This window comes from Chiloscyllium plagiosum, chromosome 11 (assembly GCF_004010195.1).
Source record: "Chiloscyllium plagiosum isolate BGI_BamShark_2017 chromosome 11, ASM401019v2, whole genome shotgun sequence".
Taxonomy (NCBI): domain Eukaryota; kingdom Metazoa; phylum Chordata; class Chondrichthyes; order Orectolobiformes; family Hemiscylliidae; genus Chiloscyllium; species Chiloscyllium plagiosum.
The window spans coordinates 66462096-66489029 of NC_057720.1; the positions used below are offsets into that span (position 1 = coordinate 66462096).

Genomic DNA, 26934 nt, shown 5'->3' on the forward strand with positions numbered 1-26934 from the left:
TCTCCAGCCTATCACCCTCACCTTAACCTCCTTCCACCTATCGTATTCCCAATGCCCCTCCCCTAAGTCTCTCCTCCCTACCTTTTATCTTAGCCTGCTTGGCACACCCTCCTCATTCCTGAAGAAGGGCTTATGCCCGAAACGTCGATTCTCCTGTTCCTTTGATGCTGCCTGACCTGCTGCGCTTTTCCAGCAACACATTTTTAAGCTCACTCTCTAGGCACATATATATTTGGTCGGCCAAAATCTAATCCTATCTTGCCACGTATTCTCTGCATTTCAAATGTAAGAGACACAGCAGGGTTTATTTCCACTGCCAGCAAAGAGCCTTAGGAAATTAAGCAATACAACAGTATATTGCTATTATACCTTAGTTGAACTATGTCAACTGGACTTACCATGCACTTGTTAGGCTTCTCTCCTGAATGAACTCTCATATGTATCAGAAGCTTGTAGCGAGCATTAAAGGGTCTGTACCGCCTCACGCACCCAGCCCAGAAACAAGTAAAGTCTTCTCCTTTACGCTGATCAATATGCACTTTTTCAATGTGTCTCACCAACTCCTCTTGCTGGTCATAGACTGCGTTACAGTCTATCCATCGACAGATCTGCCTCCCATTGTTCTTGGGCAACTCACTTTCTTCATCAATCTGAAGGTGTCCATTGGCTGGCAGCCCATGCAAGTGGTGCATGGTCCCATGGGACTGACCAAAATGCTGCTGGGAATGGTATGGGGGAGGTGGCCCTTGGTGTTGCTGAAACAGTTTTGTATCATGTGTGTACTCGTCAACAGGTTCATGCTTGAAAAAGTTTATTTTATGGCAACCATCCGCCACTCCATGTTGAACAACCATGTTGCCGATTACCAGACCGAGGTCCATGTTATCCTCAGGTTGCTGCAAAGGGATAGGCTCAGCTTCAGTACTCTCTTGCTCAGCACTGCGCGTTGGGAAAGAGGATGCAGGGGAAGGCAAGTTGCACTGGCTGTCTAACACAGAGCAGGACTGCGGACTGCAGGTCTTTCGAGCTCCCAAATGACCAATTCCTCCAGAGAGAGGGAACAGACCATTGGGACTGCCCCTCATTCCATTGACACATGCAATAAGCGATGTTGGAGAGGTGCGAATGATTGCTGTGATGTCCAACCCTTCAGCTGAAAGTGGGGATATCGAAACCGATCGTTTCTTTGCATTGCCTGGCTGTAACTTGGCCACGTGACGAAGACTCCCACTTGACACAAAGCCCGGTGTGGAGCTCGAATCATTATTGAAGAAATATGATGAATAAGAACTAGAGAAGTTGCTGTTCACGGACTCGGATTCTGAAGGCAGACTGTTGGTATCTCCAACCTCAGAATGACTAGAAACTCCTTCGTTCTCAGAAAGGAGATGTGACCATTCCTGTTTTATGTGTATGTTTGGAAGATTTTCCTCCAAATGCAAATTACTGGGAGCCAATGAAGTTTGAGAAGCGAGAGACCTGAAACAACAACAGCCATAAACATATTGAGACTTCATGTAACATAAATGGATATAAGCATTACTTTTTGCCAATCATATTGCAGTTTTATTTTTGTTTCATAAGTTGCTTCAGTATGGGGGCATTCCCAAAAACAAATGGAGACAATGAATATTTATGAATTTGCTAATGTCTTCTTTCTGTGAGATATTGAATATTGCATCAATATAGGTTCTATAAAATTATTTAAATGATCTAAACCAAGTGGTAGTTTATCTGTAAACCCTATCAGCTTGATCTAAATCAAAATAGTCATATTAATAAAATAATGCTCCTTGATCCACTCACAGAATAGCAATTGGCACTCTTTGTATTCTTGCATTCTTCTGAAATGAGATAGTACTCTGGTGCTTTTCGAAAAAGAATTGTTTCCCACAGAAAGTGCAAGATTTCCACAAATGATGAGATTAGTGGGTTTGCTGCAAAGTCAGACAAAAACAAGAAATGCCCCAAGCATAGCTTCTGATCTGTCCAGGGTTAATTGATCTTAGCCTGGGTGACAGAGAGAGGGAGAGCTACAATTTGTCTCGGTACCACTGTGCTCAAAAGGAAAAAATGACCAGGATTCTCTCTCTTGAATACTATATGATTCCTGTGTCAGTGTGAAAGTGGCAACAGAAGTGTGTCTGAGCTGCTAAGTCCTCTATGGTCAAATAGCACTTATTATACAGGGTTGCACATAAAGAATAATTTCTTGGGTATTACATATGGTATTTGCATATTATTAATTGTACGCTAGCTGACCCCTTTGGGAAAAGTTGTATTGCAGCACTTGTTTTTTGGTTGATGGGCTATTGGGGACATTGGTACTGTCAGGGTCAGCATTTATTAAGCATCCTTGATTGCTTTGGAGAAGGTGGTGGTGAGCTACCTTTTTCAGCTGCTACTGTCCAAGTGGCATAGATAAATCTACAGTGCTGTTACGGAAGGAGTTCCAAGGTTTTGATTTACCACAGTGAAGAAACTGCAATGTATTGCCAAGTCAGAATAGGGTGTGGTTCGGTACTGATATTCCCATGCATCTCCAGCCCTCATCCTTTTAACTGGTAAAGGTCACAAGTTGGAAGGTGCTACAGCACATCTTGTGAATGGTACCATTGCTGCCAATGTGCGCTGCTAGTGAAGGAATTAAATAGTGAAGGCGGTGGATGGGATGCCAATGGAGAAGGATGCTTTGTCTGGATAGTGTCAAGGTTGTTGAGTACGAATTGCTGCATCATCCAGGCAAATGGTGAGTATTCATCACAATCTTAACTTGTGCCTTGTAGGTAGTGAACAGATATTGGGCAGACAGGAGTTGAGTACTCAACAGAATTCCTAGCCTCAGACCTATTCTTGTTGCCACAGTATTAAATGGCAGGTCCAGTTCAGTTTCTGATCAATGGTAAACCCCAGGATATGAGTAGTGGAGGATTCTGCAATGGCAATGCCACTGGACATCAAGGAACTACGGTGAGATTCTGTCTTGCTGGAGATTGCCACTAACTGGCAGGTATACAGTGCAAGATTTGTCCAAATGTCTAAAAACAACATAAAAGGGGATTGGTCTGAAAGACTGAAAACGTCATATGAGAGAAGAGGCCCAAGTGCCTCAAAATAGCATGACAGGGGAGAGATTTGAGAGATAGAAAACATCACCAGAGTGGTAGGTTTCAAGATTTTGGAAACAGCACAAGAGGAGAGAGATTCAAGAAACTGAAAACAGTATGAGGGGAAGAGACCCAAGCACCTGAGATCAAGTGAGTTCTCCAGCTCACCACCTTCTGCAGACGCAGTCTTGTCAATGGTCCCTCGAAGCTGCATGGCTGCAGATGCACACAGCCACTCCAAGGTTGACATCAGCACACCAATCACCAGTGCAGCCAGATAGACAGTGAGAGGAACACTGCGTCTTAAAGCATGGCCAACTTGGTCAGTAGTCACAGAGCCACTCATCATGATGGATGTTGAAGTCCAGATTCTATTCCGGATATAGGTTTGCTCGCTGAGCTGGAAGGTTAGTTTTCAGACGTTTTGTCACCATACTAGGTCACATCATCAGTGAGCCTCCAGATGAAGCACTGGTAGTATGGCCCCAGATTCTGTTCCCTTGCCACCTTTAGTGCTTCCTCCAATCGGTGCCTATCAGCCAAGGTGGTAAGTAGCAGATTTCTATGTCCATGATTGAGCTAATACCATGAGGACTCCCAGGGCACCTCCTTATAGACCATATTGCAATATATGCACACCTCTGGTGGGTCTGCCTGTATAAAACAGGACAGGAATAGTAATGATGGTGTCCAACACAGTGTCTATATGTAGTCATCCATCTGTATGATTATGTTAGGCTGCTGCTTGAATAGTCTCACAGCCTGGCACAGATATTATTATGGACAACCTGCAGCTTCACAGGACTGAATTTGTTCTTGTTTCTGATAGGCAGGGAGATGTCAAGTATATAGGATACAAACTGTCTGTTCCTTTCTTTAGACATTGTAGAGTTTGATACAACTAGTTGGCTTGCTAGACCACTTCAGAGGGCAGTGGGAGTCAACCACAAAAAAGCAGCTAAATAATATTTTGTTATTTGTACATAACACAAAGTAAAATTGATGCTTCATGTAACTCAAATTATTTTTATCTTCAGAGGAACAGGAATAGTCCATCAAATCTATTCTGTCATTCAGTTCCATCTTAGTGATTTTTCCTTAGCTCTATTTAACCACCTTCATTCTATTACGCTTGACAACTTTTTCCAACAAAAAAAATCTATCAATCTCACTCTTTGAAAAGTTTCAGGAGAGTATTATATAGAACTGAAGCCAAAGATGCTGAAACTAAAATGCTACAAATTTCTAAGCAAGGACATCCTATCACAGGCACCAGCAGGCTTGTAAATACACAGGAAGAAAGATAAGTTCACAGCTCAGTTTGGAACCTTCATCCACATAGAGATTTTTGACAGACACAGAATACATTACAGCAGCAGAAAATAACCTGGTATCAGAGTGAGGGGCAGTCAGCCTGGTACTGCAATGGGATGAACTCGGGTCTGTGCTGATATGATTTCCTGAATGAATCACTGGCTCCAACCTGGCTGTTGCTATTGGCTCATTCCTCATGGCATGGTTCATTTCATCCCTCTTGCTGGATAGAACATAACAGGGGCTGTATCCACCATTTGCTGTAACAAAATTAAAAGCAACCAGTGTGAGATTTCTTCTTCTACGCAAATCTAGAAATAAAAACACTGTAATCTGCACAGCTCCACCTTGGGCATTTGGCTTACTAAGCAAGTTTGCAATAGTATTAAAATGAAAGAAAAAGTATATAAATCTGCAAAGATGAATGGCAGGTCAGAGATTGGAGAGAATATAAAGAATAACAAGGAATAACTGAAAGATTAATGATGAGGGAAAAATTAGAGCACAAAAGAAAGTAAGCTTGAAATGTAAAAGCACATGGAAATATGAGTTTCCAAGACATCTGAAAAAGCGAAGAGTAAGTAAAGTGATTGTTAGTCCTCTAAAGTGTGAATCTGGGGAATTAACAATGGAAAATAAAGGAACAGTGAATGAAATCCATAGATATTTTGTGTCTGTCTTCACTACACAAATAACATCCCAGAAATAGGTGTGAATGAGAAGGTGAAAACGACAGAGGAACTTTAAACAACTACAATAACCATGGGAAATGGTACAGAGAAATTTATTAGAATCAAAAGCTGAAAAGTCCCTAGATGGAACTCAACCAACATAATCAGCTCGGTTATACTCTCTTCCACCCTCTTCCATCAAGTGGAAGAGATAAAAATTTGAATACACATATGAACAGATTCAAGAGCAGTTTCTCCCCTTCTGTTATCAGACTTTTGAACAGACCTTTCAAATGCTAATTCTGATCTCTCTCTCTGCACCTTCTCTGTGGTTGTAACATTGTGTTCTGCACTCTGTTCTGCTACCCTTATGCATTTTCTATGGTACAATCTGCCTATATAGCTCACAAAACAACAATTTTAACTGTATCTCGGTACCTGTGACAACAATAAATCAAACAAAGAAACAAATATAGTACGGTCTGAATGGAAGTGGCCACACAAGATTCTAGAACATTGGTTAGAGTTTTCCAAAATTCCCTAGGTTCTGAAAAGATATCAGATTGGAAAATAGTAAGTGACACTCAATAAAGCAAGATAGAAACTAGGAAACTCCAGACCAGTTAGTTTAACATAGGGAAAATGCTGCAAACCATTTCTCAGGAAATTACTGGCGGACTTAGAAAATCTCAGAAAGATCAAAAAGAACTGCAGATGCTGGAAATCTGAAACAAAAACAGAAATTGCTGGGAAGTCTCAACAGGTCTGTGGTGAGAACTCAGAGTTCACGCTTCAGGGCCAGTGACCCTTCTTCAGAAGTCTTCTTCAGAAAATCCTCAACATATTGTCTAGCTATCACCATTGTTAACAGCTAACCCGAGAATGCAATTTAAAAAAAAGGGTTTTGTGATTTACACATGAAAGAAGTCAAACTATCACTGTATTCTAACAGATGAAAGGCTTAACAGACAATCAATTTTTCAATGTATAATTTCAGTTACATCACACTGCAAATTTTTGTTATAAATTCTGTGTTACGATCGAGCCCTCCACAATCACCTGATGAAGGAGCGTCGCTCCGAAAGCTAGTGTGCTTCTAATTAAACCTGTTGGACTATAACCTGGTGTTGTGTGATTTTTAACTTTGTACACCCCAGTCCAACACCGGCATCTCCAAATCAGAAAATCTCAATATCATCATGCAGATGCAAATTGGATTTGTGAAAGAGAAATAATATTTGACTAATTTATTAGAATTCCTTGACAAAGTGGCAAACAACATGGATAAAAGGAAACTATGTAAGTGCTGTACTTGTACTCCAAAAATAGATTTGACAAGGTGTCACATCAAAGGTAAAAACTGTACAAAATAAGAGCTCATGGAGTAGGGGGTGACATACTAACATGGACTGGTTAGAGGATTGGTTAGCTAGCGGGAAGCAGTCAATGAAGGGACCAAATGACTCTCACTCACACACACACACATACATACAAACACAGCAATAGGGTAGGATTGATTAGTGTATCTGTGAGGGTGAATGAATATTCTGCTCCCTGTAAGGAAACACTAAAGCAGCATTTTATTTCAGGAGATTTAAAGTTGGGATACAGTCCATTGTAGGACAGGCTTGGAGGGCCAAATTGCCCTTTCTCATTCCATTCTTTCTTATGTAAATAAATGTAATTTTTAATGCTGTCAAGGGTTTTAAAAACATCACAGATCACATGGTTAGAAAGTATATTAATAGCCATACCCAAATAGAGGGAGCTTTTCAGAAAAATATTTAGCGTAATTTTTTAAACAACATTATTTTGGGAAAATTATTCTGACTTGAGACATGTGATTGGCACGGGGCATAAAGCAGCTACATTGTAACACAGGAATAGGCTTTTCTGTTCATTAACAGCCAGAGGTGCTGACTTCTCAAAACAAAAATCAATCTAGCTGTAACAGAGCACTGAGTGTACAGGGCCTGCGCGCTCCAACAGTTTAGAGGAATTGGCAGGTCACACAGTAATTTCATCATGGCACCACACTAGTCCATCAAAGTATGGTGCCTGTCAATGAAAAGAGACTTGTGTCTGCAACTCAACTTGGGGTGCTGGGGATACAGCCAGCATTCAACTGGCCCATCTGAAATGTTTTAAGTTACTTTGGAAAAGCACTTAAAATGCAAAAGACTTAATGTATTTAGCAATTCGTAAATATAAAAAATAATTATGTCAACAATCCAATAAACTTATTTCATGCTAATACATTTGTTATTTTTGTATGGACTTTTGGGATGTGAGTGTCATTGGTGGGGCCAACATTTATTGCCCAGCCCTAAGTACCCTTAAGAAAATGATGGTGACCCTCATAAGCCACTGTAGACAATGTGCAGTAGCGCTGTTTGTAATGATTTGAAAAATGTCTAGCTCAGGCATTTGAAAGGTTAGATAAGACTCAAATCTTTTGCTGTGGATGTGGAGTCACATGAAGGCCAGATCGAGTCAAAATAGCAAATTTCTTTCTCTGAGAGGCACTTATGAACCAATTGGGTTCTTATAATAATTCAGAAGCTTTATAATTATTTTAAGACTTTATAATTATTTCATGAGATTTATTCATTAGCTGAATTTAAATTTCACCATATGGTCATGGTGGGATTTGAATTAATGTCTCCAGAATATCAGTCTTACCTCTGGATTACTAGATATGTAATATCATGCTACTGCCCCTTGTCATCACCAGTGCAACAAGAATAGCTCTACTCCAGAGACAGTTAAGACAGACTCAATGGGTGAATGTTGAAATTGGTTGCATACTCGTGCATGTTTCTTCAGTACAATTTTTAAAATATAATTCCATGAGTCCCTCAGTCAACCTTTTCTTTACAGATTTTTAAAATTTAAATTTGCCATCATTTAACAATTACAATATGGCTTTATTCATGTCAGTTACTCTCCCAAGAAGCTGGGACTGATAAATGGCAAGTATCCTTTATCTCATATAAGTGTCAGGCAGCGATCATCACCAACAGAAGAGAATACATTCATTCCCCCATTGATGTTCAATGGCATTATGATGACTAAACCCCCACAATCAATATTCTGGGGATACCAAAAAATTAAACCAGGCCAGTTTTCCAAATGTTGTGGCTGCAAAAGCAGATCAGAGACCAGGAATTCTGCAGTACACAGCTCAAGTGACTCCACAATGCTTGACAACTATCTGCAAAGGCAAGTTAGAAGAATAATGAAATAATCTCCACTAGCCTGAATGACTGCAGCTCCAACAACACGTAAAATATATATATTTTTTAAATGCCCTTGTGAAGCAGCTTTGGTCATTATATTGTTAAAGATGTTATATATAAATACAAGCTGTCACTATTGTTGACTGGCCTAATCTTCTAGGAGAAAGTGAGGACTGCAGATGCTGGAGTACCAGAGTTGAAAAATGTGGTGCTGGAAAAACACAGCAGGCCAGGCAACATCCGAGGAGCAGGAGAATCGACGTTTCGGGCATAAGCCCTTCTTCAGGAAGGCATAATCTTCTGCCTGGCTTTTTCCATCTGCATTGTTACAATCCTTGTCCACGACTGAACTTAATAATTTTAATTAATTTTAGGTTTAACACTTACAATATGAATGTGATATTACTGAATATCTCCTTCTGAATGCAGTAATGCTATTTTAAATGTTTTACAAGTCACTGAAGGGAGACTATCATCTTCAATTCACAATTCATCCTGATTTAGAAACGTACAGGATAATGCCATTCCTTCATACCTGCATACTCAAAGTCCTGCCCAGCACCATCATTGTGAGAACACCATCACTAACCATTCTTATCCAGTTCATGAAGAAAAACGGCCATCAACTTTTCAAAGTAATGAGGGAGGAGTATTAAATGTGGGCTTGCCAAATCAGAGAGTAACATTATATTTTTTAAAAACTCACCTCAACTTTGTTCCCTGATGGTGTTTCCCAGTTTGGCATAAATTCAACCTAAATTCCTGGCGTGATAAGGCCTAATAACTCAGCTGCTTCCCATCTCAAAATGGACATGTTACTGATGGTAATGGAGCAGACAAAGACAGCATAGCACCAGTGCTTTGTGACATCACAATGACATGATACACTATGGATTCTTCCACAAGAGGAGAGAATCATTTAACGGAAGTCACTTCCATCACTAATCTTACTGAAGATCACAATCTCCTGCATATTTTCAGTATATTTACAATTCCCCACAATTGTCTTGGTTTCCCTCAAGTAGGGAATGGAGAAAAATTATAGAGGTCGAGCTAGCTCAGTAAACTCTAATCCAGTGAAAGCCTTCTATTAAAACTATCAGACTTTACAGTTTTGCAGGCAATGCTGTGTGTACATAATCTAAGCAGCCCGGGTGGGATAGTGTTATTTAAAGCATTTTACCCAAGTGCTCAAAATAACAAGCATCTTAGGACACCAGGCAGAGGAAAGAGAAATTTCACAGAGTACACTGAAGGTCCTTTTCTAAAAGCCGAAACTTGTCAATGGAAACAAGCGAATGAAGTGCTACTCCACTCCAGCCTGGTATGTCCTGGGGGTGCCTGATGCTGCCAAATGTGCTAAAATGTTCCATTTCACACATGACGTCCTTGAGCTTACGAATTCAAAGACTGACCAGCTAAAAGAAAATCGTGACAAAAAAGGGAAACATTGAGCAATTAAGCACTGTCATTTTTTTGCCTGAGACCTGAAGTTGAATCCAGCCAGCACAGATAATGATGCTTCCATTTTTTTCATGACTATCATTATTGTCCTAGATGTTCTAGTTGTCCAGCTCCTACTAAACATTATTCAGCAGTACATTGCTGTCAGTTCAACAATTTCACTGAGGAAGTGCACAGGTTTGTGAGAAATAGAAAGAAAAGTTTGGAAAAGTTAGCTCAGACACAGAGCTATCTTGGTGCTCAGTGCTGTCACAGAGTACACAAAGGAACAAATGACTCAAGTCCCACAAAATATCATTCCTCATTTCAACTCTGCTTTTATTTCCACTATTCTGTGAATCAAATAGTTTACTCAGAAAATGAAGTCATACTTGTGGGACAAATTGTCACTTAATATGGTATGAAACAAGCACAGGGAAGTGCTGTGTAATTTAGGTCTTTTGCAGCCTTTTGTTATGTACAACTGGTTCTTTATAAAAGAATAAACCCATGGGTTTATAAATCCTATGCTCTTGGTGTTTACTGTTTCCATGGTTTTTTATTATAACTTCTCGTTAAATTTCACAAAAAATATTTTTCTTTCGTAATTGAGAACAGCTAATAAGTTCTTGATTCGTAGCAACATAACAATGCTAATTTTATTTGAATCCAGTCTCACTTGGCTTCAGTCTTGTTCATTCACCTGTTAAATCAGGGCTGTCTGGCCAAACCAATTTTGAGATTTTCAAAGTCTTCCAACTAAAAAAGATTTTCCCACTGATACAGTCAGTACCCTGACCTATATTTATTCCTTAACTAATGTTTTAAAAAGCATGCCATTATCCCATTGACGTTTGTGGGATTTTGTCCCTTAAATTTGTTATTATGTTTCCTACTCTACCAATGTTGACTACACTCAAAAATGCCTAACTGGCTTAAAATCCTTATAATGTTCTGAAATTATGATAGGAACTACACAAGTACAAGTTCTCTCTCGATCTTTCTAAATGCACCACACAATGTGATACTGGCTGTGCAGTCACACACTGTGCTGACTTAGCTCACACCAGTTGACACTGCACTTTGAGGTCTGCAATTCTGTTCAATGTCACCAGGCTGGGGAGGATGAGAATCAGCTCAGGCAATAGGCGAGCTCTTCACAAAAACTGTCAGGAAAACCTCCTTCCAGAAAGTGTGCATCTGTACATAGTTTGCCAACTTACAATGTCTATTCTCATATGTGAAGAAACTCCACTCAGTGTGGAACTGGAGAGTGTCTGATGCCCACAGTACTATACATAAAAAATGAATTGCCTTTAGTACAGAAAACTGTCAGCATGAAATATTATTGTGCATCAAAAGTCAAAGCTTTGAGTGATATGTAATTACATGACTGATTTTTCATCTAGTTTGATGCAGAACAGAAAATTCTATATTCCTCAAAAGCTTAAAGTTCAGTAAAATTGTAATTTCTTTATTTTGAATATTACAAATTTCAAATCAACAGCATAAGCGCACCACAGTATATCAATATCCATGTGCATCCTGCCTACACAGACACTGTGATGAACAGTAGACAGAGACGGTTTTGTAGGGCTGAAGATTTGCACTGCACAATGAATAGAATACAAGATTTACAAACTTTTTTCTTCCAAAGGACTTCAACATTCATCATTTTTCTGAACTTCACTTTTAGAAGTCAGCCTTGCAGTTTATCTTTTGAACTTATTAACTAAGTTTTACAATAAATCACATTCAGGTATGATAGAGTCAATTTTTTAAACGTTGACCAATTCCCCATTATCTTTATCATTGAAAGGCAAAGGTAATTTGATCCATTGTAGTAACAGAGAGAAGTAATCATAAATCATTTAATTCATCCACTAAGGTTTTTTTTCCAAATACACACATTCTACAAAAATAATTATTCATATACTAACTAACTCCCTGCAGCATGCCCCATGAACAAAAATAAAACAGTTCTATTGCTGCTTGTCTGTCATTCTTTCAGATTTTTTGACAGCCATCAATTTTTTTCTCTATCAATGCCGCTCACACAGACCTTGTTGACACAAACCCTCTTACTCGTGCTCTCCTTATTTTTAAGAAAATTAATCTTTCAATAAATCAAAATTTATTTGGTTTTGCGGATCCTCCATTAAATGTGGACAAGTATTTATAAACATTATTTTACCTGATCTCATTCCTGGCTTGTTTCCCTGTGAGTTATCATGTAATCTAAGAGACCAGAATAAATGCTGGCATATTTTACAGAGCATTCACTGACTAAATTACGGTACACTTGGTTTCATGCATTGCAGCCAGAATATATTGTGATGGTGTGTCAAAACTCTGGTCTGGACTGCATGGCAGAGGCAAACCTTGGTACAGGGGAGCACCATAATCTGAGTCGATAGGTGGGCAAAGGTGAGATTTCACCCAGGTAGGGGTGAAACAGGGCAAGTGTAACCTATAAACTAATGTTTAGGGCAGAACTAGGAAAAGCCTTGAGCAGTGAAACAGGTTTGGGACTAGAGAGAAGAGCAGACTTACAAGGAAGTTAGGGATGATGCTGGTTAGCAGCAAGGAAACCCAACAGGACTTGTTTAAATCAGGTTCTGCTGAACTAAAAAAGGATCCATACAGGAGACTGGGAGAAAGGCATTGGAAAAATCAAGGATGGTCCAGGAAGGGGACTGGGGGAGAAGGGAAAAGGATTGTAGGTGATCATGGAGAAGATCGAAATGTATGAAGGAGGAATTTGTAGGAAGACTGAAGGGTACAGGAGGGGAAGATAGGAAATCACAGTCCAAGAAGGACATAGAGGTAGTATCAGGACATGTGGAAGGTATGATTCAAAGCCAAACTTGTGGTCAAAGGAAGCACACCTGGCCCTCTTGCATGGCTGATAAAGCATGGTGCTGGAAAAAGCACAGCAGGTCAGCATCCAAAGAGCAAGAGAGTTGACGTTCTGGGCAGGACCCTCTCTTGCATGGCTCACAAGTAGTCCTCAAGACATATTTAGCTGCTCTGTCCAACAGTTCTCAATTCACTCTGGCAGCCAGTTTTAAAATTGGAACACAAATACAATCTTAAGCACGCACCTTCATCAAGATATGGAATAAAGGGACCCTTCTCCTATCCCACTCAGCTACAAGGCTTTACATTTTAACTTTCCACCACTCAAACCTAACGATTTTGGAGATTAAGATCACCTCCACTAAAGCCATGAGAGCTGGGTTTCCTCTTTCAAGACTGGGACCTTAGGGACAGGCAGGAAACAGCAAAAGGCTTGCAAGTGTGTGGTCAGCAAGCTCAGTAAAAGGAAGCTCACATGTCTGCCTCGGAATAGAAAGATCAGGTTCCAAGGCCAGCCCAAGAGTAAATGAATCTGGCCCTAAAACAGGAGCAAACATTATTGCTGGTTTTGTTGTGATATTCGTGTCTGCTGGATAACACCTTATGATTCTACAGGATACAATGAGCATTCACAACACCCAAAGTATTTAGGACACCAAATAGAACCAGATTTTGCAATCATATCATTACCTTCTCATGTATGCACTTAATTTTTTGTTTCATGTTTCTAGTCACAACTGTCAATGTAATCAAGATGTTGACTGCTTAAAACAGTGCTATGGTATCACATTAGAAGTATGTTACTGGACAGTAAAAGTGGCTAAGTCCCCCATGAACAACCTCCTGAGGAATCACCATTGATCAGAAATTTAACTCTTCCAGCTTCAAAAATACTGTGTGTACAAGAGTAGCCCAGAGGCTGGGTAGCCTGTGGTGAGTGACTTATCTGTTGACTTCCCAAAGCTGTTTTGCCATCTACAAGGCACACCTCAGGAGTATGATATAGAACATGTTCCCCTTGCCCAAATACAAGGATCTCAACATCACCCAGGACAAAACAGCCCACTTGACTGACTTTGGTCAACAACAGTAGTCCATTTAGCCCCTCAAACTTTTCTGCATATCAATAGGTCATGGCTAATCTGTGACTTAACTCCATGAATATGCCATTGCCCTATGTACCTTAAATCCTGTGTTTGACAAAAAGAATCTATGTTTCTCAGGTAGCATCAATTTTTGTTTATGGAAAAGAATTCCAAGCTTTCACAACCTGGTGAAAAGTCTGTGTGAAAAGCCATAACACAGGATGTTTACCAGCCCATTTTGTTTAGTAAAGGTCTTTAAACATATTACAGATCACATGAGCAAGGTGATCATGTTTATTGACTGCAGTCAAAAATAACATCAGAAGCTGTCTTCTGACAGATACCGTATGAAACACCATCTCAAAAGCCACAGAACCAGTAACAAGATAACTAAGCAACGAAGTAGAAAAGGAATACCTTGACAGTAGCAGAAGGATTATCTCCCCAACCTGTTTCAATGTCAAGTTCATCTGAGATCCAACCTCTTAGCAATTCAACTCCATGAAGCCTCACAGTTTACTCAGAAAACTCCAATTTTACAAGACCTCCGTTCCAGATAAAATCCAATGTATTCAAAAACACTGTAGGCCTGCTATGAAAGAAATTGAAATAATTCTACATTTTTAATTTATTTTAATATCTCATATTTACATGTGTGATAGTATGGGTGACATGTCATGTTTGAACTCTCTGGAGCAAGTATATAACAATAAAATATCCTCTCTATCCATAAATTCACAAAAGCTTGCGGCTGGATTCATTTATAGAACAAACTATTCAAAAAGTAAGAAAATAACTACAACTCACACATAAAAAATCTCTTGGAACATAAAATGCAAAGGGAGGGATTTTTGTTTTAAGTGTCAGGGGTTTCTACCCTGCCAGCTGCAGAGCCAACAAAAAATCCTCACAGTTCTTTCCAGAAAAGCCTGCTGAACCAGGAACCAGTGGTCCAGTGTGCAGTTAAGAGTCAGCCATATTGTTGTGGAGTCTGGAGTTACATGTAGGCTAGATCAGGTGAGGATGGTAGATTTCCCTTCCTGAATGATATTAGTGAACCAGATGGGTTTTTACAACAATTAACAATGATTTCGTGATGAACCTAGACCATGACCATGAAACCAATTTTCTGACCTGCCACATATCTTTGCACAATTATGTGCTATTTCATTAGCTTGATTTTTTTTCCCATTTAGCTAATCTATCAATAAAACCTCTGTAATTTAATGCTTCCTTCTACCCTGCTTACTATGTGACTCAGAAACATATTGGTTTTCCTTCGTTATCACTGGGTCAAAATCCTGGAACTTTTCCTCACATTAATATTATTACAGTAAAATCACACAGTGAGTCAAGAAAGTAGCTCACTGCCACCTTTTCAAAGGCAATTAGACTGGGCAATAAATGATGCTTTACCAGCAAGATCAGATTCCATGAATGAATAAAAATATTCAGCCAATTCATTTTTGTTTGGATATCACTTCACCCATTAAATCTCTACCAGTACTTTTCTCCATGACTCATCCAGTCTAATCCAACTATTCTCCCTTTAACATTCCTCAATTTCAAGCCACTATTTAATTCCTTTTCAAAAATATTTTTGTGCTCCGCTTCACCAACATAGATAGAAAATTTTGCACTCTAATCAGATTCTGTGCACAGTTTAACATTTCATTTGAGTACTTTTTTTCTCATAACTTAGTGGTTCTCTGTCCTATTTCATTAACTAGTTTAAGCATTTTTGTCTTCTTAATATTCTATTGACCATCTTAAGTCCAGTGAAAAAACACCTTAAATTTCTCTGTAACTGAGCATATGTTGCAACTTTTCCACTGATTTTATATCCTCTTAAATTAGGGTGCCCAAGATTTCAACAATAATCCAACTGTGACATAACTCAGATGTTCTGAGTTTAATATCACCCTTATTTTCAAAGCTTCTTGATTCCAGCACATCTTTTTATGGCTTTTCATCTGTGATGAGTTGTGTATCTGCACAACATGACTCTTGTGCTCCTTGGTTCTGGTTAGAATCTTAACACTTAACTAGTATTTTCTTTCCCCAAGGTTATTCCATATTACTGCACATTTTTCTATGTCTAACAGCATCCGAGGACTATGTCCTCATTTTGCTAATCTATCCATGTCACCCTGGGCTTTTGCAGACCTTACCATTTGTGTGCATAATTAAGAAATTAGATTCCAAGGCATCCTCTTGTCAAAAACTATTCATCAGACTGCTTGCATCAGAGAGGCTTTTCTTTTTTCAAGATGAGAAATTTCCAGTTACTCTCATGGCAAAGAGCAGGTGAGATGGGGCCTGGAACGTTGCCTTTTTATCCTCTCTACTTACTTCTGTGTTCCAGTGTGATCTTGTGATAGATTGAAGTAAGCCCAGGAAGCAACAGTGGAGGCCCAGGATTCAAACACTGGATGGAGAGAGCCTCCTGTCCCTGAAATCAACCCCAGAGGTATACCTGCTAAAGGACCGTGGTCTCTTGTGTATTGCACCTGGTCTTTATTCAAATCTTTAGTCCACTATCATTTCCCGTACCAATGCTGCATTTCTTTACCCCTCATGATAAACAGAACTCTATTCATGGATTTCCACCAGCACACATGTGGTAAGCCCAGTGCTAAAATAAATTAGTCAAAGCTGTGAAGAATAAGGATTCACATGAAGGATTGATAACCCATCAGATCTTCACCCCAAAGAGGAACATCCCTATCTGGAATATCTGGTGGGACTTTGATCAAGAAGGACAACATCATTAAGTTCAGAAGCAGACGTCTGATTGGTGTTCTCCCTTCATGAACCAAGAAATTATGAGGCCAATTGTAGTTCAAATAATGCTTCCCCAACAGAGATCAGTTTATTCACCACACATTGGGAACAGCTCTTGCATTTGGCTTCATATCCACACTGCAAAAGTTCTGTTTTATTTCAAGGGAATTCTACATATAAACTAATTACTTTCTGTGTTAATTTTGCTTTATAATAATCACTCAAATTATCTTTACATGGACCACAACCCTTGTATGCAAATTATAATAAGATTTTCTGTTTCCCATGATATTTAATACATTTAAGGGAAAAGACTGACTGGCTTCCTACTGGCCCTCAATAGTTTTTACTGAAACAGGAAGCAAAATTGATTGGACAGTCATCAAAAATAAACAACATCTTTTGTCTCTCCTCACGTGCAACCAAAAGATTATGAAAATGTTACCTGAATTCAAAACTAAATTGGTGAAAATTGTATTGTCACTCCCCAAATGCATGCAGCTCGAGAGCCCAGCTCCTCATCTTCATACAAACATTCCCTTTCTCTATGTGGTCACTGCATTGGGTTTCAGACTTCTTCAAGTCTACTCCTCTAACTTGTTCCTTCTAAGCACCTCAAAACTGTGGAAGTTCTTTTCTCCTTCAATATTGTAATTTCCATGCAATCTTCAATCTTTTAAATTCCAAATTAACATCAAGAATGACAGTCCCTATTGTAATATAAGGAAATACTGTTGTCGATGTGCACACTACAAGCTGCCATTTATAACAATGTGACAGATTATCAAAATATCTGCTTTCATTGGTGTTAGATAGTGGATATATATGGCCCAAGTCAGGTACAACAGATTCAAGGAGCCAAATGGCATACTCCTGCTACTTATTTGTACGTTTTTAAATAAGCAACCAGCAAAGTTCCTCTTTGAATAGTGCAAAAGGGCCTTAGATGACCGTTTGTAAGGGCTGCTGTGTTGGATAAATATCTCATCTGAAAGATAGCACCTCAGGGAGTTCAGCACTTTCACAGTACTAACCTGAAGATGGTATCTCTGAAAATGGAATATTCTTTCTGTACTGTCTCAATTAATTGTTCAAGACCTAGATCAGTGCTTGACCTATGATCTGCTAATTCAAAAACAAAGTGGTACTACTGAGTATGGGTAAATAACTAAACTCATCATTTACTTTGATGGCAATCAACTACAACTATCATTTAGGCTGAATAGCCTTTCTGAGAATGCAATAACCATTTCAACAAGATACCAGATGTCTGTCATGGACCACCAGCAGATATTGCCTACAGAAGATGAGGGGAAAACATTGGAGGCAATAACAAATTCCTCATTACAAAACTGAGCATCTACTCCAACTATCCTGAAGGTTAATGAGGTTGTTCTATAGAAATATACCCCCACAATATAACGTTGGAACACTGCCTGAGATCCTACCCAGGGACAAAAGGAGGAGCTCATTTGATGTTATTAATGAAACACATTAGGCTATAAATTCTGACCACTGGTATCTATGAAAATATGTAGAATTCTAAGTACATTTGTCACAATGAAGAGATGTTGTACTCACATGCGCGATGGTGAACACTATACACAGAATTTTCATCAAGTTTACAATTAATGCTGTCTCAGTTCCTTTCTAATTTAGTAAATATCACCTTTAGACTGTGTTCCAGACTGTGCTTGTGCCTGGCATTTCAGTTAGCTGAGACATGAAACAGATTTTCCATTAGGAGTAGTTAACAATTAAACAATCTAAACTCAAGTGTGCATGAAGTAAACAGAATGAACTGAAGTTGGATTGTCAAAGGAACCATAGAATAGATTCTCACTAAATAAAACTCAAAATTGTGAAGGTTGCACCAATTGTCCACCAATTATTTTGCTAATTAATGTTATGAAAAGTGAAATTGGTATTAATCTATGGTGAACATTGATCAACTATAAGTATGTCAATGACCTGCATAAATTGTCCTAAAGGAGGAGAATTGTAGTGTGTGCTGTGAAATGACAGATTGTATGAGGCACACATTCAGTCAACACTTTGATTTGACACTAAAAACTAGAGCCTGAAAAAGGTGCACGACCAGAGATTGAATGCTTCTGAAACATACTGTACAAAGACAGTGGGGTGCTGCATGTCAGGCGGGAGGATAACATGATCAACACTGAAGCAATAAGAAAAATGTGTGGACAATAGCAAAGCATATGCTGACACCTACTTTGTGCTTGATTAAAGATCAATGAAAGGAAATTAATGTACATGAAACTAGATTCACAAAGCTGCTGACAGGAGCATCTGACAGAAGACGAGAAGAAGAGACAGATACAAGGAGTTGGCAGCGGACAATGAAAGATGCCAGATGTTGTGAATCTGGCAGCCAACACAAAATAAAAGAATAAATATACCACATTTAGAAAAAAAACTTAATCAGCAGTCAGAAGAAACAAATCAAATCATTCAAGAGAGAATGGCCTTGCGCAGCTACTTTAACTGTGAATTATTCAGATCCATAGCTGAATTTCAGTTCAGAGAGTGAGATAAATTAAAGCAACTTTGTTTAATTAGGTTAAGGAGGGTAGCAGATTTTTTTTTCCAAATGTATTTTTCTTTTGGAGGGATGGTGTTGAGTATAATATATATATTATTAGATCCATGTTAAAACGTCAAGAACATGAGCCCTAAACAACGTTTAGTTTGGGGTATTGCCAGGCTAAGGTGACTCAATTCAGCTTGCATTTAACTGACAAAGTGCAGGAACACAGCAAAACGTTATATCATATGCTATTGAGAGCTCATGGAAAATGAGCTCAAATTCCTGAATTTTAATTTTAACGTGCTTTCACTCTTCAATGAGCACCATTCACCATTTTTATTTAGCCAATAAAGTAATAAACAAGCCAAAGAATGGATGCTTAATGCAAAAATTAATGTTTGTATTCTAGGAAACATTGCATTAGAAGAGAGAATGACGTAATGGGTCAGACAGTAGCCTCCTACCTCTGGGACCAGTTCAAATCTGACATGGATTGATAAAATGAATGTCTGGTGGCAGTAATGGCCCTTTCAGAAAAAACATTTGAAAAGTCATGCATGCATCATGCAAGATGGGTAGGGTAACAAATTAAAACATATAATCAGAAGTTGTATCAGAGTACATTTAATTTTGCTACATGTAAAGCTGTTATATCAATAACCTGGAGTGCTTGTTGCTAATACTGGGGCTCAGTATTCCAGTTGTAATTGTAAGGCTGCCTTATACCTGCGAACATCTGTGATGTGCAGTGATCAGGTTTTTCGGGTGCTGGAAATGGCTGGAGAAACATATTTCACCTTAACTTGCCATAGTCATGTGACCTCTGAGATAGTCGTTTTCTGTTCAGAGGCTTAATGGCAGAAGTCATTACAACCAGTATATGGGACAGGATGTTAGAAGTGGACAGCTGAAATTGGGTGAGAGATTCAGCTACTGCAGGAAACAGTGAGGAATGGAAAAGGATAGACCAGATCTAAAAGTTGAAGTTCTAAATTGGAGAAAGACCAATTTTGACAGTATTAGGCAAGAACTTTCAAAAGCTGACTGGGGGCAGATGTTCTCAGATAAAGGGACAGCTGGAAAATGGGAAGCCTTCAGAAATGAGACAACGAGAATTAAAAAAAAGTATATTCCTGTTAGGGTGAAAGGAAAGGTTGGTAGGTATAGGGAATGCTGGATGACTAAAGAAATTGAGGGTTTGGTTAACAAAAAGAAGGAAGCATATGTAAGGTATAGACAGAAAAGATTGAGTGAATCCTTAGAAGAGTATAAAGGCAGAAGAAGTATACTTAAGAGGGAAATCAGGAGGGCAAAAAGGGGACATGAGATAGCGTTGGCAAATAGAATTAAGGAGAATCCAAAGGGTTTTTACAAATACATTAAGGACAAAAGGATAACTAGGGGAAGAATAGGGCCCCTCAAAGATCAGCAAGGCGGCCTTTGTGTGGAGCCGCAGAAAATGGGGGGAGATACGAAACAAGTATTTTGCATCAGTATTTACTGTGGAAAAGGATATGGAAGATATAGAATGTAGGGAAATAGATGGTGACACCTTGCAAAATGGCCAGATTACAGAGGAGGAAGTGCTGGATGTCTTGAAACGCATAAAGGTGGATAAATCCCCAGGACCTGATCAGGTATACCCTCGAACTCTGTGGAAAGCTAGGGAAGTGATTAATGGGACTCTTGCTGAGACGTTTGGATCATCGATAGTCACAGGTGAGGTGCCGGAAGACTGGAGGTTGGCTAATGTGTTGCCACTGTATAAGAAGGGTGGTAAAAACAAGCCAGGGAACTATAGACCAATGAGCCTGATTTCAGTAGTGGACAAGTTGTTGGTGGGAATCCTGAGGGACAGGATGTACATGTATTTGGAAAGGCAAGGACTAATTAGGGATAGTCAACATGGTTTTGTAGGTGGGAAATCACGTCTCACAAACTTGATTGAGTTTTTTGAAGAAGTAACAAAGAGGATTGATGAGGTCAGAGTGGTAGATGTGATCTATATGGACTTCAGTGAAGCATTCTACAAGATTTCCCATGGGAGATTGATTAGCAAGGTTAGATCTCACGGAATACAGGGAGAACTAGCCATTTGGATACAGAACTGGCTCAAAGGTAGAAGACAGAGGGTGGTGGTGGAGGGTTGTTTTTCAGACTGGAGGCCTGTGACCAGTGGTATGCTACAAAGGATCAGTGCTGGGTCCTCTACTTTTAGTCATTTATATAAATGATTTGGATGTGAGCGTAAGACGTACAGTTAGTAAGTTTGCACATGACACCAAAATTGGAGGTGTCATGGACAGTGAAGAGGGTTACCTCACAATACATCAGGATCTTGACCAGATGGGCCAATGGACCGAGAAGTGGCAGATGGAGTTTAGTTTAGATAAATGCGAGGTGCTGCATTTTGGGAAAGCAAATCTTAGCAGGAATTATACACTTAATGGTAAGGTTCAAGGGAGTGTTGCTGAACAAAGAGACCTTGGAGTGCAGGTTCATCGCTCCTTGAAAGTGGAGTCGCAGGTAGATAGGATAGTGAAGAAGGCGTTTGGTATGCTTTCCTTTATTGGTCAGAGTATTGAGTACAGGAGTTGGGAGGTCATATTGCGGCTTTACAGAGCATTGGTTAGGCCACTGTTGGAATATTGCATGCAGTTCTGGTCTCCTTCCTAACAGAAAGATGTGTAAAACTTGAAAGGGTTCAGAAAAGATTGACAAGGATGTTGCCAGAGTTGGAGGATTTGAGCTATAGGGAGAGGCTGAACAGGCTGGGGCTGTTTTCCCTGGAGGGTCAGAGGCTGAGGGGTGACCTTATAGAGGTTTACAAAATTATGAGGGGCATGGATAGGCTAAATAGACAAAGTCTTTTTCCTGGGACAGGGAGTCCAGAACGAGACGGCATAGGTTTAGGGTGAGAGGGGAAAGATTTAAAAGAGACCTACAGAGCAACTTTTTCACACAGAGGGTGGTACGTGTATGGAATGAGCTGCCAGAGGAAGTGGTGGAGGCTGGTACCATTGCAACATTTAAGAGGCATTTGGATAGGAATATGAATAGGAAGGGTTTGGAGGGTTATGGGCCGGGTGCTGGCAGGTGGGAATAGATTGGGTTGGGATATCTAGTCGGCATGGACAGGTTGGACCGAAGGGTCTGATTCCATACTGTACATCTCTATGACTCTATGACTGTGACTGCAACTCAACTACTGGGTAAGTTGTCATAGCAGCATGCAATGCCAACCACTGCCAACTTGTGGTTGATAGATCGCTCCTACTATTCTTCTTTACTGACTGGATCCACGGGGCCTCACTGCTCTAAAGTGGTAGAAGAAGACCATTGGGTAGTATAATAAGAGACTCTTAATCAAGACACAATTTATAGCATGGTACAGTCATCATGTACAAGTCACATTAATAAGACAGACACTGGCACTGGAGACATAGGATTACATGTCTTTCCCCTTCACAATCTCAAGATGCTCTGGCTTTCCCCATCCAAGTCTTTATCATATCATCAGATTGAATGGAGCTTATTCAGCATGGTCTTCAGCATTAACTCTTTCAGAAACATTACCCATACATTGTGAGTCAGCACAACACAGCTATAAATTTTCCAATCCCCATTACTGTGCAGGTAAAAGACAACTTGAAAAGAATTGAATCTTCTTCCAGCCTCAGTGGTAAAAATTATGAGATAACCACAGAGCTAAACAGAAAACCTGAACAAATCTGTTATCGGTGCTGGGAAAAGAATGTGTAAAGTTGGTTTGACCTCGAGATTTCAATGAAGAACAGAAAAGCCTGACTGGAGAAATTTTGAAATGCCTTGAAGACACATTCTAAACCCACTACACATGTTATTTATGAATAATATTTGCTTAATATCAGAGGTCTGGAAGAAAGGGACAAAACTGATTAGTATGTGGTTCAGTTAGGGTGCTTGAGAGTTCTAAGGAAAGCCCTAAAGCTTTCTATAGGTATATCAGGAATAAAAGAATGACTAGAGTAAGATTAGGGTCAATCAAGGATAGTAATGGGAAGTTGTGCGTGGAGTCCAAGGAGATAGGAGAAGTGCTAAATGAATACTTTTCGTCAATATTCACACTGGAAAAATACAATGTTGTCGAGCAGAAAAGGCTACCAGACTAGACGGAGATTGAGGTTCACGAGGAGGAGGTGTTAGCAAATCTGGAAAGTGTGGAAATAGATAAGTCCCCTGGGTCAGATGGGATTTATCCTAGGATTCTCTGGGAAGCCAGGGAGGAGATTGCAAAGCCTTTGATCTTTATGTCATCATTGTCTACAGGAATAGTGCCAGAAGACTTGGAGGATAGCAAATGTTGTCCCCTTGTTCAAGAAGGGGAGTGGAGACAACCCTGGTAATTATAGACCAGTGAGCCTTACTTCGGCTGTGGCTAAAGTGTTGGAAAAGGTTATAAGAGATAGGATTTATAATCATCTAGAGAGGAATAAGTTGATCAGGTATAGTCAACACAGTTTTGTGAAGGGTAGGTCGTGCCTCACAAACCTTATTGAGTTCTTTGAGAAGATGACCAAACAAGTGATTGATGTGGTGTATATGGATTTCAGTAAGGCATTTGATAAGGTTCCCCATGGTAGGTAATTGCACAAAATACAGAGGCATGAGATTGAGGGTGATTTAGCAGTTTGGATCAGAAATTGGCTAACTGAAAGAAGACAGACAATCGTGGTTGATTGGAAATGTTCAACCTGGAGTTTAGTTACTACTGTGTACCACAAGGATCTGTTTTGGAGCTACTGCTGTTTGCCATTTTTATAAATGACCTGGATGGGCTGAGAAGGATGGGTTAGTAAATTTGTGGATGACACTAAGGTCAATGGAGCTGAGGATAGTGCTGAAGGATGTTGCAAGTTACAGAGGGACATAGAATAGCTACAGAGCTGGGCTGAGAGGTGGCAAATGGAGCTTAACGTGTAAAAGTGTGAGGTGATTCACTTTGAAGGGGCAACAGGAATAAAGATTACTGGGCTAATGGTAAGATTCTTAGCAGTGGAGATGAGCAGAGAGATCTCTGTGTCCATGTGCCTGGATCCCTGAAAGTTGCCACCCAGCTCGATCAGGTTGTTAAAAAGGCATACAGTGTGTTAGCTTTTATTGGTAGAGGGATTGAGTTTTGGAGCCATGAGGTCATGTTGCAGTTGTACGAAACTCTGGTGCGGCTGCATTTGGAGCATTGCATACAGTTCTGGTCACCGCATTATAGGAAGGATGTGGAAGCTTTGGAAAGGGTTCAGAGGTGATTTACTAGGATGTTGCCTGGTATGGAGGGAAGGTCTTATGAGGAAAAGCTGAGGGACTTGCGGCTGTTTTTATTAGAGAGAAGAAGGTTGAGAGATGACTTAATTGAGACATATAAGATAATCAGAGGGTTACATATGGTGGACAGTGAGACCCTTTTTCCTCAGATGGTGATAGCTAGCACGAGGGGATTTTAAATTGAGGGGTGATAGATATAGGACAGACGTCAAATGTAGTTTCTTTACTCAGAGAGTAGTTGACACATGAAACACGCTACTTGCAACCCAATTAGACTCGCCAACTTTAAGGGCATTTAAGTGGTCATTGGATAAACATATGGATGAAAATGGAATAGTGTATGTTAGACGTGCTTCAGATTGGTTCCACAGGTCAGCGCAACATTGAGGGCTGAAGGGCCTATACTGCGCTATAACATTCTATGTTCTATGTAGCTGAATTAAGATATCTAGGTGCATCTTGTAAATTTGGGCAAATGAAAGATGATCTCATCAGAGATAATATTGTCTTAGAAAGAAGAGTTCCTGCCATGAGCATGTCTGCTGAGAGGAGAGAAACTTACTCTCAAGAGCATGTGCAGTAGCAGTCAGTCAGATGGGAGTACTGATGAAGTATTGTGTTATGCTGAGAGACAGACCAGCCTAACGGGACACTGCAATGGAGCAAAGGAGAAAATACTCCCAGAAAGGTTGGCAGAAAGACCAAAGTGAAGCTATAATATGTAAGTATTGAAGGCAATACCACGCAAAAGAAAAGGAAACATATCTAGCACAGGGAAAGCAATGTTTTAACTGCAAGAAACCAAATCACTTTGCATGCAAGCATTCTGCTGAAAAGGAGCAAAGCAAGCTTATCAAGATGTGAGACAACAAATCTGACAAATTACTCTATATCATAAGCAGGTTGGTACCGCCCAATTTCAAGGTAATAACTGCTTTGTGACTGGTAGACTGATGATTGCAGAAGGCGAGCATCAAGTTGATGTGAAGTGTCATACAGTCACTGGTGATGTGTACACCATAATGAGCGTTGCATACTTGTGTGAAGTGGCTCAACATGGTGACCCAAAGAAATGAAGCTAATGAAAATACAGTTGATGCTTAATGATGCAATGTGATCATTCCAAGGAGAACAGAAGTAAACAGAAGAAGCAATGCAATGGAAGGAAAGAAAATCTGCTGTTCCAGATGGTTGATGTTAAACAAAAACCACTCATCTCAGCTGAAACATGTCCAAAACATGAATTGGAAATCCTACATGCACCAGAAGGGGCTTGCAGCATCATGTTGGGCACCAAGCTATTGACTGCTGAACAGACTCTAAAGTATTATGAAGATGTGTTCACAGTTCTTGGATATCTTCATGCTGTATGTCTCTTTGACCAAGTCAGCACCGTCTGAAAAGAGTTCCAGTTGCCCTCAAGTGCACCCTGAAAGACAATGTAGAGGAGCTGGAAAAGAAAGTACTAATCTAGAAAGTAACAACACCTACAGATTAGATTAGCAAGTGGTAGCAGTGAAAAAACCTGGAAAGCTAAGACTGTGCAAAGGTCCAAATAACTCAGTTAAACTTTGAAGAGTTTATAAAATCATGAGGGGCATGGATAGGATAAATAGACAAGGTTTTTATTTCCCTGGGGTGTGGGAATCCAGAACTTGAGGGCACAGGTTTAGGGTGAGAGGGGAAAAAATTACAAGGACCAAATGGAAAATGTTTTCATGCAGAGGATGGTACATGTATGGAATAGTATAGTGTACTAGTGGTGGAGGCTAGTACAATTACGACATTGAAAAGGTATCTGGATGGTATATGAATGGGAAGAATATAGATGGATATGAGCCAAGTGCTGGCAAATGGGATTGGATTACTTTGGGATATCTGGTTGGCATGGATGGGTTGGACCTCTATTACTCTAAGATTTGAAGAAGTCACGCAACCCAATGTTAACCACAACTGTTGCTACAACATCCCAAAATAACAGTGTTTACTAACCTAGATATAAAAGATGTCTACTGGTCAGTATGGATAGATGAATGCAGTCATTTCTGACAGCATTCTGGACTGCATTTCGGAGGTACAGATGGTTGTGCATACAATTTGGCATTTCTACTACATGGAAGAGCAACACATTGACAGAAAGAGTCAATGATCTTCCTGGAGTGGAAGTAAGCATGGTTGATCCACTAGTCTATGGACATGGAGATATGATGAAAAAGCCATTGCAGACCCTGTTAGAGGCTGCTGGAAACAGATTACGAGATGAACTTGAGGCCAAACAAGAAAACATGCAATTAAGGATGACTAAGTACATAGGTCCTCTACTGACAGTAAAAGGTCTTGGTCCTAATGCTGAGCTGTACCAGAAATGCAACAAGCAACAGCAATGATTTGTTGAATTTCTGAAGTACTTAAACAGAAGTTTTGCCTAATCTTTTTATCACAGAGTGTGAATCTCTATACAAGTTACGGTCAGAGCCTTAAGTATAGGGGTTGGGAGATCATGTTATAGCTGTACAGGACATTGGTTAGACTACTTTTGGAATATTGTGTGCATTTCTAGTCAGCCTCCTATCAGAAGGATGT

The 26934-nt window shown here is 39.7% G+C and overlaps 1 protein-coding gene across 6 annotated transcripts in view; it reads right to left on the reverse strand.

Annotated features, from left to right (window-relative positions):
• Window positions 1-26934, reverse strand: part of LOC122554496 (zinc finger protein GLIS3) — a 455475-nt gene that overhangs the window by 269568 nt on the left and 158973 nt on the right. For 5 of the 6 annotated variants that reach the window (XM_043699622.1, XM_043699620.1, XM_043699621.1 and 2 more), the window contains 2 exons: window positions 4495-4681; window positions 399-1479 (listed from right to left, as the gene is read on the reverse strand). In XM_043699622.1, the coding sequence (XP_043555557.1) occupies window positions 399-1479; window positions 4495-4681 (1268 nt within the window). Of the gene's footprint in view, window positions 1-398; window positions 1480-4494; window positions 4682-18083; window positions 18172-26934 lie in introns of those variants that run through there. The other variant, XM_043699623.1, reaches the window with a different exon arrangement.